This window comes from Hemitrygon akajei, chromosome 10 (assembly GCF_048418815.1).
Source record: "Hemitrygon akajei chromosome 10, sHemAka1.3, whole genome shotgun sequence".
Classification (NCBI taxonomy): domain Eukaryota; kingdom Metazoa; phylum Chordata; class Chondrichthyes; order Myliobatiformes; family Dasyatidae; genus Hemitrygon; species Hemitrygon akajei.
This window is the reverse complement of record NC_133133.1, coordinates 53809189-53822327: the sequence shown is the minus strand read 5'-3', so window position 1 is coordinate 53822327 and position 13139 is coordinate 53809189. Positions and strand designations below refer to the sequence as shown.

At 39.9% G+C, this 13139-nt stretch overlaps 1 protein-coding gene and 1 long non-coding RNA gene across 2 annotated transcripts in view; one reads left to right on the top strand and one right to left on the bottom strand.

Moving 5' to 3' along the window:
- Window positions 1-5329: 5329 nt before the first annotated feature.
- On the bottom strand, window positions 5330-9162 carry LOC140734400 (uncharacterized). Its single transcript, XR_012100534.1, has 4 exons — window positions 8767-9162; window positions 7315-7460; window positions 6926-7006; window positions 5330-6735 (listed from the first exon to the last, which is right to left on the bottom strand). It is a non-coding gene; the product is annotated as an uncharacterized lncRNA (long non-coding RNA).
- Window positions 9151-13139, top strand: part of LOC140734399 (E3 ubiquitin-protein ligase SIAH1A-like) — a 36167-nt gene continuing 32178 nt past the window's right edge. Inside the window, exon 1 of the mRNA XM_073058292.1 lies at window positions 9151-9819. Within this exon, the coding sequence (XP_072914393.1) occupies window positions 9373-9819 (447 nt within the window). The 5' untranslated portion in view covers window positions 9151-9372. The remainder of the gene's footprint in view (window positions 9820-13139) is intronic.

Sequence of the window (13139 nt, the reverse complement as noted above, 5' to 3'; positions counted from 1 at the left end):
TGATCTTCTTTCAGCTATGACTCCGAGATGCCCACATCATAGCTGCCAATCTCTAACTGTGCTACAAGATCATCTACCTAATTCCATATACTGTGTGCATTCATATATAACACCTTCAGCCCTGTATCCATCACCTTTTTCAATTTTGCCCCCATGTTACACTTCAACTCATCCCACGGACTGCAATCTTGCCCTATCATCTGCTTGTCCTTCTTCATAGTGTCATTTCACACTGATGGCACTACTTGTATACTAACTGTCCCCTCTTCAGCCCTATCACTCTGTTTCCCACCCCCCTGCCAAATTAGTTTAAATCCTCCCCAAAAGCTCTACCAAACTGATCCACAAGGATATTGGACCCCTTGGGTTCAGGTGTAACCATTCTTTTTGTACAGGTCATACCTTCCTCAGCAACGCATTAATCTGACAAATCATCCTATTCTTACCTTCACTGGCATGTGGCACAGGCAGCAATCCAGAGATTACTGCCCTGGAAGTTGTGCTTTTCAGCTTTACCACCTAATTCCCTATATTCTTTCTTCGGGACCTCTTCCCTTTTCCTACCCATGCTGTTGGTACCAATAGATACCACGACTTCTGGCTGCTCTACTCTGCACTACTGGCAGCAGCTTATCTGCCATCAAAGATATTTATACAGAAAGGTGCTGGGAAAAGTTCAGAAATATCATGAACAATCGTACACATATCCTACTTATGGACTGTTTGACCCACTCCCATCAGGGAAGAGGCTAAACAGCATCAATGCCAGGACCACTAAACTCACTAATCCACACCATCAAAGCCACTACTACCTATACATCATTGAGCATCACTTTACGTACATACAATCAGTCCATGTATATAACAGTTACTTGTGTTTTATTGTGTTCTTTATGCTTGTGTTTTTTTATGCTGTGTCTGATCTGGAGTAACAATTATTTTGTTCTCATTTATATTTGTGTACTGAAAAATGACAATAAACAATCTTCAATCTAATCCTTAGTACAACCAAAACCTTCAATCTAGACTTTGTTCAGGGTAAACTTCTGTATTGCAATTCAGTGGAGGGCTTGTCTATAAACAAGAAAAGTTGGGCTTGTAAATTATTAAACTAACACACAGCAATTCTAAAAAAGAGAACTTTTGTAACAAGTAGAAGAGATATTGCCAATTTTCACTTGAAGGGAGAGACTAATTTGAAAACATCAGGTGTGATGAAAGTTATTTCAAAGACCTCGATTTTCATTTGATAATAGAAGTATGAATGGTGACAGTACTAAAAAGCAGCTATATCTAAAATCCCTGCTGGAACTTACTGAATGGATATGCTGAATATTGGAGTAGATCCTTACAGGTCTGCATGTAGTTGAATAAGGAAATAAGTTTAATGACATTGGGAGACGACCACAGTAAATGTAAAAAGTACACTTTACCTTTACCATGGATCCAGCAAAAGAAAAGTTTAGTTGCTAAAAATAAATGCTTAAAATCATGCAGAGAATTGATTAGACATGTGTCTAATCATTATTAGACCATAAGATCTAGGAGCAGATTTAGGCCATTTGGCACATCAGTCTGCTCTGCTTGACATCATGGTTGATCCATCTCACTTTCAGCCCCATTCTTCTGCCTTCTCCCCATAACCTTTCATGTCTTGATTAATCAAGAAGCTATCAACCTTTGCCTTAAATATACCCAATGACTTGGCCAGCACAGCTGTCTGTGGCAAAGAATTCCACAAATTCACCAAACTCTGCCGAAGGATTTTTTTTCTTTATCTGTTCTACATGGACATCCGCCAATTCTAAAGCTGTGCCCTCTGGTCCTAGACTCCTCCACTATAGGGAACATCCTCTCCATATCCACTCTATCTAGATCTTTCAATATTTGCTAGGTTTCAATGAGATCCCTCATCATTCTTCTAAACTCCAGTGAGTACAAGCCCAGAACTATCAAGCACTCCTTATGTTAACCCTTTCATTCCTGGGATCATTGTCGTGAGCCTCAATTGGATCCTCTCCAATGCCAGCATATCCTTAGAAAAGGGGCCCAGAACTGATCAGCTGATACCCAGTGTGGTCTGACCAATGCCTTATAAAACCTCAGCATTTCATCCTTGCTTTTGTATTCTAGTCCTCTCAAAATGAATTCTAACATTACATTTGCCTTTCTTACCACTGACTCAATCTGCAAATTACCTTTTTTAAAATAAAATCCTGCACAAGGACTCCCAAGTCCCTCTGTACATCTGAGTTTTGAATTTTCTCCCCATTTACAAAATAGTCCAAGTCAGCTTACAGAGAGGAGGTGCAGCGGCTAACGGACTGGTGCAAAGCCAACAACCTGTCTCTTAATGTGAACAAAAGAGATGGTTGTTGACTTCAGGAGGGCAGAGAGCAACCACCCCCCGCTGAACATCAACGGCTCCTCGGTAGAGATCATAAACAGCACCAAATTTCTTGGTGTTCACCTGACGGAGAATCTCACCTGGTCCCTCAACACCAGCTCCATAGCAAAGAAAGCCCAGCAGCATCTCTACTTTCTGCGAAGGCTGAGGAAAGTCCATCTCCCACCCCCCCCCCCCTCCCATCCTCATCACATTCTACAACGGTTGTATTGAGAGCATCCTGAGCAGCTGCATCACTGCCTGGTTTGGAAATTGCACCATCTCGGATCGCAAGACCCTGCAGTGGATAGTGAGGTCAGCTGAGAAGATCATCGGGGTCTCTCTTCCCGCAATCACGGACATTTACACTACACACTGCATCCGCAAAGCAAACAGCATTATGAAGGACCCCACGCACCCCTCATACAAACTCTTCTCCCTCCTGCCATCTGAGAAAAGGCACCGAAGCATTTGGGCTCTCACGACCAGACTATGTAACAATTTCTTCCCCCAAGCTATCAGACTCCTCAATACCCGAAACCTGGACTGACACCTTGCCCTATTGTCCTGTTTATTATTTATTGTAATGCCTGCACTGTTTTGTGCACTTTATGTAGTCTTGTGTAGGTCTGTAGTCTAGTGTAACTTTCTCTGTGTTGTTTTTTTTTACGTAGTTCAGTCTAGTTTTTTGTACTGTGTCATGTAGCTCCATGGTCCTGAAAAACATTGTCTCATTTTCACTATGTACTGTACCAGCAGTTATGGTTGAAATGACAATAAAAGTGACTTGACATATGGATTTTAACAAAATTGAAATTGATGGAATAATTAGGTCAATTACGACCTGCATGACAAGTGGGTTAAAGAGAAAAAAACTTTCGTGGAGATAGTAAGCATTGTTGCTATCCAAAGACCAATACAATGTCCAGTGTTAATTTTGGATTTGCAGAGTTAATTTAGATATTGCAATACAGAACAGGATTTTAAAATCTGCAGATGAAACCAAACTTGCTTCAAGTGCATTGTGACACATGTACTGGCAGAATGGGCAAGCAACTGCAAAAGGAATCCAATACAAGAAGTACAAAGCAATGTGTTTTGACACAAGGCTGGGAAAGAACCATAACAAGCAATGGCACATTTCATAAGTTTGTCCAGGATCAAATTTATTTAACTTATTTGCATAGACCATTGAAAGTGAGAGCACAAACTGGGTCAGTAGAAAAGCATATAAAATTTTTTGGTTTTGTAAATATGCAATGGTTAGGGCATATTTAGAATATTCTTTCCAGTTCTAATTAGTCTAAAAAGAATATTAAGGTCCACAAGGTAATGAACAGAAAAATTGCCAGAATATTTTCAAGAATGAGGGGTTTTAGCTTCATGGTTTGGTTACAAAGACAATAATTTCTCCTTGGAATGAAACAGATTTGATAGGGGCGTGCAAAATTATAAGCACGATAGATAGAAAAATGATGAAAAGTGCTTTCCATTAACTGATGCTACAAAGACGATGGACATGGACTTCGGGTTTTTAGCAAGGTGTATAGAGTTTATGAGAAAGAAATATATTTTGGCAACAAGTGGTAATGACCTGGAACTCACTGACTATGGGAGTTGTAGAGATTGGATAGAGGTTTGGGGAAAATGAATTTGTAGGTGATGGGGCTAGTTCATCGGAATTGGGCCAACTAGATTAATCCACAGAGAACTGGCATAGAATTGGGGGTGCAACAGCAGAACAGCAGTTAGCTCGAAACTATTACAACTCAGGGTGTCAGAGTTCGGAGTTGAATTCCAATGTCGCCTGTGTGGAGTTCGTACATTTTTCCTGTGAACATGTGGGTTTCCTCCCACATTCTAAAGGCATATTGATTAGTAGGCTAATTGTTCATTTTAAATTGTTCTATGATTAGGTTAGGGTTAAACAGGTAGATTTGTGGGCAGTGTGACTTACTGGACTGGAAGGGCTATTCTGTGCTATATCTCTAAACAAACAACTAAATAAATAATCAGTGGGGCAGATTATTTCTTTCTGTGCAATATGGCACATTAAATCTCTGTATCTTTTGTATGTGCATCACTCCTTTCCTGTCAGTAACTGCCATTTTGCCATCAGCCAGGAAGTTTCCAAATATTGATAATTCTATGTGTGCCTGAAATTATACTTAACCAGGCACGGAAAAAACATAGTTCTTGGAAAATGTTGCTATCATCTTTGAGCAACCGAGCACTTTGCTTCTATGACCAAGATCTCTTGAAAGACTGAGTTTTTCCATTCAGGTGGTTGGTTATCACTATCACGGAAAATGCACTGGTCTCAACACATTTGAAGATTTACAAAGGGCCAAATAGAAAATTCTGTTTTTCCTGCTTATCTGGCATGCAACTTCACTGCTTTTCCTTCACCACTGTCTCTATGTTCCTTGTCCAAATGTAGACCTGGGTAGGAGTAAACTACTTCTGACCACTGATTGTCTTTAGTCCCTAATACAAAACTTCTTGAGAGATATAGCCCATCTACAAATGGATTATTGTCTGATTGATGCTGAACAGTCGAGTGCAGACTTTAGCATCTTAAATGATTTGGAATACTTTCTAAATTGCCTCAACATACAATGTCTCTTCATCTTCCTTAACTCCTCTGGTGCTAAGCCTTCATCTGTTATCTTTAAATCTGGCAATTCTATAGCTCTATCATCATCCCTACAACTCCCTAATATAATTTGGTGCCAAGTTTTGTTTGATAATATTCCTGTATAGTATGAAAAATGAGGTATAAATCCCAGTTGTTTTCTTCCTTGCATACGCTCACTGACAATACTAAAGGATGTCCAGAGATTTATTAACTCAGTTTTCCTCTGAAATTTTGATATCTTCCCATCTAAAACAAACTTTGATCTTTGAAATGTCTAACCAAAATACAATATTATAAATGACAAAAAGTGTCAAAAACAATTTTATTGATAGAAGGCAAGGTTACCTCCATACTAGAGAGCACTGGAAATAACAGATTCAGTCAATACAAGTTAACAGCTCAAAATTAACACTGAGTAGAAGTTCTATATATACATGAAAATAAATCAGTCTGAAACCAGCAGCCTTAATTTGAGTTTAGAGATACTTAAGTATCTAGTGAATAAACAAAAATTATATGGAAGTGCATTTGGCAATTTCAGTTATGTGTGATATTGCTGATTCTTACAGAGTACAGAATATTTAAAATGTATTTTGTTTGTAGGGTTGTTCGCTCAGCCTAGAGGTTAGATTGCAAACGTTTCTTCACCAGTCGAAGTGATATCATCAGTGTGCAAAAGAGTGTTGTTTCTGCTGAGTCCTCGTGTTTACATTGGTCCAACTTGCTCCAATTGGTTGCCTACAATCCTGCAAACAAATAGCCAACCTGAGCCAGCATCTTTGTTTTAAATTTCAAAATTTTTCTGGGGGGAATAACACCTTGAAACTTTTCAATTTCTATATATGAAGTCATTTCATCATTTCTTTTGAAGTTAACTTCCTTTTAATGGGTTAGTTACTCTAAATCTGCAGGCAACTGTTCATAACCTTGGCTTAGGCAGAAAAATGTTTTAACCCAATGTGGATCCATTGCTGGATTTGACAAAGTTCAACCATCAAAATCAAGTTTATTGTCTTATGGATCAGAACATCAGGCACAGGTTCAACGAAAAACTTACTTGCAGCAGTATCACAGCCACATAGCATCCTATAAGCAGCATTCACAAAAAATATATAAATTGACATAAATTATACTTTTTTTTACAAGAAAGAACACAATTAGCACAACAGCAAAACAACTTAGTGCACAGTAGTCATAGTGTTGCTAAACTGTAGTGGTTAAGATTTTGCTGGTTGGTTCAAGAACTGAATGGTTGAAGGGAAGTAGCTTTCTTGAATCTGGTGTGGGACTTCAGGATTTTGTACCTCCTGCCAAATGGTAGCTGCAAGAAGATGGCATGGCCTGGATGGTAGGGATCTTGGACGACGGACATTGCCTTGTGTAGATATTATCGATGGTGGGGAAGAGCCTTCATTGGGCAGAGTCCACTGCTCACTGCAGCTTCTTATGTTCAAAGTTGCTGTACCAGACCATGATACAACCAGTCAGGATACTTTCAACAGACGTTTGTTAGAGAGTTCAGTGACAAGCCAAACCTCCTCAACCTTCTAAGAACGTAAAGACGCTGGAACTCTTATGATTGCACCTATATGATGGTTCCAGGATAGGTCATCAGATGTGTTAATGCCCTGGAATTTAAAGCTGCTGACTCTCTCCACTGTCAATCCTTCAAAGTAGATTGGAACATCTTCGCCTCCTCGCCTTCTCCTTCCTGAAATCAACAGTGAACATTTAGCGAGGGGTTGTTTTGGTGTACTATTCAACTAGGTATTTTATCTCACTCCATTAAGCCGGTGCATGGTCCAACAGCAGTAGTATTATTGACAAATTTGAAGAAGCCATTGAAGCTGTATATACCCAGACAGTGTATAAAGAGTAGAGCAGGGGCAAAGCATACTCACTTTCCCACCAGATTATTCTCATCCTGTTTCTCCAATGTAAGGGGTTAACTCAGAAAGCAGCATTCTGTGTTCTTACTTTACCTATGGAGAACAATGCCATGGTAAATGTCCAAGTCTAGGAATAGTCCTGATCTCTGCCCATTCTCCAGGTCTGCAGCTCTGACATAGAATGATAGCCAATAAAGGTGTATTAGGGTGATAACCAAGCTCAATACTCAGGGAGGAAACCTTCATCCAATTTTCCCTCTATCTACAAGTGCAGCATTGAAATTTTCTACTTTGCAGGCTTTGTTAAAATGTTAGCATGTGAATATTATTCCTCACAAGAACCTGCCAAGCTACCAGAAAGGCAGTGAGAGTTTAAGTAGCCCATTAGACATAGATCATACCTTCTGTATATGCAGTTGTCCATGCCACCTCTGGGAATCTCGTGCAGCAATTGCAGAGTGAGTCGCCAGTAGTTTAAGAATTGATAGCAAAGTGAGTTGTCCATTTAATTGCAGTAACTAGATTAGCTACTTCCAACTACAAGAACCTGTATTAGATCAAAACAATGCCAGGCACTAAACTTCACACAATACAGCATAATATCGGAAAACTCAAAACCCTGTACTGGAAAACTCACAAATGGTTCCAGGACTTGTGTTTAGATTGTGTTGAATCAATACGTTTTAATGCAAGTAACATTTCTAAAGAAATGTCTTTGCCAGTGAACTCTACTGAATTTCAAACAAAGCGTAAAGTTAGAATAATCAGCACAACTTTTTATGCAGATTCAAAATTCAATTAGAAATTGTACAGTCTGTTAGCCCATAAATGCAGCAGGATTACTCCAGTTCAACAGAGTCCTAGTGAGAGTGTATCTCAGATCCAATACACAGGTCTGATCTCAGAATTTGATGGAGGGTGTACCTGTCTGTGACAGAGGAGTGTGCTGAAACTCAGTTGATTAATTCCTGGAATACCACGTATGCTATATAATGAATTAGATCGAGTTTAGAAGAACAAGAGTTGATTTCATTGAAATTAGCTCGACAATGTTGACATTTCCAAGACTGGGGCTGTCTTAAGAGAAATGTGTCCAAATGTCTCAAAACCAGGAATCACCCATTCAGAACAAAATTAAGAAGAAATACTCTCATCCAGAGGCTAGAGAATCTTTGGAATACTCTATCCAAGAGAACAGTGACTGCCATGAGTAAAGTTAAAATTTATTGCAGGTTCCGTTTTAAAAGAAAACGTAATTAAAACTGTGATTTAGTAAAATAACATTTCGGACATTTCATGGTTATTAATGTTACATCTTGCATCGTATCTTGACTGCTCTGGTATGAATATTGCAGGCTTTCTTCCGGGTACTCCTCAAAGAAACCTTCAAATATTTGCATAAATTGAAAACAATTTTCAAAATTAACCAAGGATTGTGAGTAAACAAGTATTTCAAGATAATTTTCTATCCTACTTCACATTAACCTTCAGTCGGGCATAATCCTTAGAGTGTTAAGAGAATAACTATTTTAATAATTTTATGAGTTATTTTTGTGTGATTAATTCGACGGCAGGCTAAATCGAATCTCAGCATTTGTGACTCTCGTATTTAATTATAATCACCAAGCTATAAGAAAGTAACATCTGGCTGATTTCCCCATCCTTCAGCCGACTAAATAATGGATCTTGGAAAACACCGATTTGTTGTTTGATTCTATCTTTTGCTTCAAAGGTTGTGGCTGACCGATGACCACCTTTGTTTGGGTCAACACGATGACCACGATTTTCCACATAGACTCGTTTAAAAATCTTAAACAATGACTAACCGCCAATCGAACTATTCTTTTACTCACTAATTATTTTGTTATAAAAGAGGTGCATTTCCAGAAAACCAAACCTTCAAATAGAATTATGCAAGGACGCAAGGACACACCGAGCAAGGGTCAAGCATGTGCACATGACAACAAAGGTGCGAACATCAAACGGCTATGACAAAGCTTCCGGGCTCTCTGGGACTTGGAGTCCGATCCATTCCGAACCCAGTGGTGAATGGGCACACGGTGTCGCTGCTGAACTACCTTTCCCGAGAATCTTTGTGCGTCAGCCGGGAAGCCGCCTCCCGTTCACGTGACGCGGTGAAACCACCTCTGCTGACTGGAGCCACTCAGCTGGGGTGTTGACGAGCGATGCTGCTTCTGATTGGTGGCAGTAACCAAGGGAATAAGCCCCGCCCCCGTGGGTCGAATCGGTGCCGCCATGTTTACGCACGGCCGTAAGAAGAGACGTAAGCTTCAGAAATAATAATAATAATGGCGTTAATAAGAAGAAAAGGACGAGGCCGCGAGGGTCGTTGTGCGATATAGCTGGGAGTTCTGTCCGCTACGGGGGTCGCTTGCAGTTTTATATAGAAAGGAGCGGGGAAGACACTGAATGAGTTGCGAGCTGGCGCCTCGTTCGCCATGAGCCGACCTTCGTCAGCCGGCGGCGGGAAAACGGGGAAACACACGGCGACGGCCGTGGCTGCAGCGGGTGGTGGAGGTGGAGGGGGTGCTGGAGGAGGCGGCGGCGGCAGCGGTGCTGGTGGCGGAGGAGGAGGAGCCGGCGGCGGTGCTGGCGGCGGAGGAGGCAACTCAGCAATCGCGGCAGCGGCAGCAGCAGCGGTGGCGGCGGCGACTGCCGCCGGCGGTTCCACCCCACCTCAGCCCGAGCTCACTTCCCTGTTTGAGTGTCCAGTCTGCTTCGATTATGTTCTACCACCCATCCTGCAGTGCCAGGCCGGGCACTTGGTATGTAACCAGTGCCGGCAAAAACTTTCTTGCTGCCCAACCTGTAGGGGCCCGCTCACCCCCAGCATTAGAAACCTGGCTATGGAGAAAGTGGCTTCCACCATTCCTTTCCCATGCAAGGTGAGTTCATGTAGGTGCGGAGGGAAGAACAGGAGCGTTTCATGGGTAACACTAGTAAACCTATTATGTTTTTATTGCTGTGTTTTTAAATTATGCTGCTATAACGAAATCATTTCCCACTCAGGATCAAAAAGTACATTATTATTATTATTATTATTATTATTATTATTAAGCAATATAGCTGTTTCCCGAGCTCGATTTCGATAGGGAAATATATAAGTGTTGCACAGCTCTAACCTAGTTGTCAATACTTCAGGTTGTTAAGGTAAACTTGCTATCTAAGTATCATTGTGAATCACTTTCTTACAGGGAAAGTGTTTTTAGACTTCATATGCGGTATGACTATTTCATGGTGAATGTAAATGTCAAAGAAGATATGTAAAAGGTTAATATTTTGGAGTTCTAAATATGCTTTTTAATGTATGGAAGGATTCCGTTGAAACTCTGCAGGTGTATAGCCCACGATTTATTGTATACCGCCAGATACTGAGACTGCATCTGTTCTGAGGTGATTTGGAGACTTGACATATAAAGTGTATGACTTAAGTGTTTTATGGGTCATGTCTTGGATTGATAGTATAACATTTAAAATACATTTAATTTGGTATAAGAAATCTCTTGCCTCTCCTTAGGGTTATTTTGGATTGGCCTTTGCACTGGACCTGAGTCACACACAATTCTATATTCTTTGTTCCATGATCATGTTTGCTCCAGGAATCCTGAATGTTAAAACGTTCTTATTAATTGTCATGTGCTATAAAGTTTACGACCTTGTGCTTCTGGATGAGCAGGTTATTTTGTATGCTTCGTAAGTCTATTGTTTTGGATGTTGATTATTGTTTGAATGAAGTTAATATTTTGTAGTGTTACAAAGAATGCTGCCTCCGTAGATTGTATGGATGGGAGTCAGATACATCAGCACTACAGGCAGTGTAGACTTGCAACGTGTTGTGAAGAATAACTGGAGAGGAGAGCTAAGTGTATTGTTCATCTATTTGTCAGCTATCTGTCTCCTCTTAATGGATAACCTGAGAATGTTCTTCAGTCATAGTTAGGGAAGGCTGTGGCAGCATTGGGGAATGTGAGATGAATGAGGTGAAATTGGGGGCTGGAATGAGAGTTGTGCACTTTGATAATGGTGGATGGTAAGAATAATTGAACTTGTGCTCTAGTGGGGTCTTTTGTGGTTTAAAAAAAAAGGGAGAGAAATTGTTCAGTAATTGATAGCCAATACATTAGCAATCAATGGAGGTTAGGGAAATCTTAGAAAAGCTGGGCAATTATTAAATATGTGACATGCACTCCTGGTTTTATACCAGATTTCTGCTTGGCTCACTGCATTTCAATTTCAGTGAAATAGATTGTTTGAGTTTTATTTTCTTCAGGAAATTCGATGTAGCAAATAAATGAGTAGGAGAAAAAACTGAGCAAAAATAAAACATTTACATTAAATAAAAGTAGAAAGGACATTGAATAAAAGGTGATGTGCATTAACCTTGTAGAAAGTTTGTCAACAGGGTGTCTGGTCAGTGTTGATATGTATTTTGTATGTACAAAGTAAATGCAGTACTCTTCCATCACAAAATTGAGACCTGCAACTTTGAAAAGAGCCCTCAGATTAATGGAAGAATAAAAACTTGGAAATTAAGGCCAATAGCAACGAATATCATGGAAAATACTCAATGCATTAAACTTTTCATATAAAATATAAGTTACTGGCAGAAGGATCCTGATGAAGGGTCTGGGTCCGAAATACTGACTGTTTATTCCTTTTCATAGATGCTGCATGACCTGCTGAGTTTTGTGTATGTTCTCAGATTATTCAGCATCTGCAGAATCTCTTATAAGTTACTGACAGATGTTGGTAGTTGAGTCTGCAGATACAAGTGACAAAAGGCCAGTTGAAAGCAGCCAGGAGTAATTCAAGGGACTTTTTGCAATTTTTCAGGTGTTTTTGCAAGTCTTGTAGATATTGCACATATAGCATTTGTTGAGTTAGTAATTAAAACTTGTGTATTTAAATTATTAAGTCTTGATAGCAAAGTCTGAGCATCCATGCTTTAAGATTTTTTTTTTAAAAAGCACTTAGAAAAGCATAACTAACATGATCTAATAGAAAGTCAAGCTGATATTTTTGTTGGGGAAAGTCACTGAATGAGGAAGGAGGCACAGGTATCAACGGTGCAGCAAATGTGTTGAGGAATGATTGGAATGCTTCTCCAATATTGGAGAAATGCAGGTGCCAGGAGGTTGAGAAAAGGAAATGCATGCAGAGTTTGAGGGGGCAAGATCATAAAGCAATTTGAAAATGTTGAGAATTTTGAAATGAGAGCTTGAGCATTGGTTAAAATTTAGGCTCAGACAAAGATGGAAGAAATATGTATTGTTGAGTGTAAAAGTACTGTAGGAACAATTCTGATCCTGCTTAGAAGCAAGTGAGAATGTAGATCTGCCTGAGGAGTTCTTGGAACTGCTGCTGCAGAAACAACAAATTTTATGACATATGTCAAGTGATAGTAACCTGAATTTGAGTTATTCTCAATTGTAGAAATGAAATTGTTGGGTCTTGTTGAAAACTAAGGGACATTTTCAGTAGTCTTGGATGTGCATAGTCAGCCATGGGATTAGGACAGTTGTGCATGCAATCCTTTTAAGAATCAGAATGGGGTTTATTATCACCGGCATTTGTCGTGAAATTTGTTAACTTAAGTTAGTAAGCTAGCTTGTACATTTGAGATGCTAGATTCCACAGTTCAAGAAAGAATTTTGTGGCTTTGAATTTCTATATGGAAGTAGAGTGTGCAATATTACTGTTAAAAGTAGTTAAAAAAAAGTGCAAATAGATTTTTAGGCATTCTCTAAGATGCTTCGCAAAAATTGTTTGAAGAGGAAAAAAAATCAGGTCAATTGTGACCTAGTGAGCAGCTTCAAATTGCAGGGTGTCTATACTGTGGCATATCTATCATGGCCCCAACCCGTTGATGCAATTATAAAGAAGGCAAGCCTGCAGCTATACTTGAGAGTTTGAGGAGGTATGTTAGTCACGAAAGGCTCTAGCAAATTTCTAGTCGTAAGGTGGAGAGCACTGACCGGTTACATCACTGTCTGGTATGGAAGCTTCAAAGCACGGGATCGAAAGAGGCTGCAGAAGTTGAAGTTTCACAGGCACAACTCTCGCCACCATCAAGGGTGCCTTCAAGTTGTGGTGTTTCAAGAAGGCAGTATCCATCGTTACGGACACTCACCATTCTCTTTTGCACTGTTTAGAATTCTTGTCTTGCACTGTACTGCTGCCACAAAACCACACATTTTATGCCATG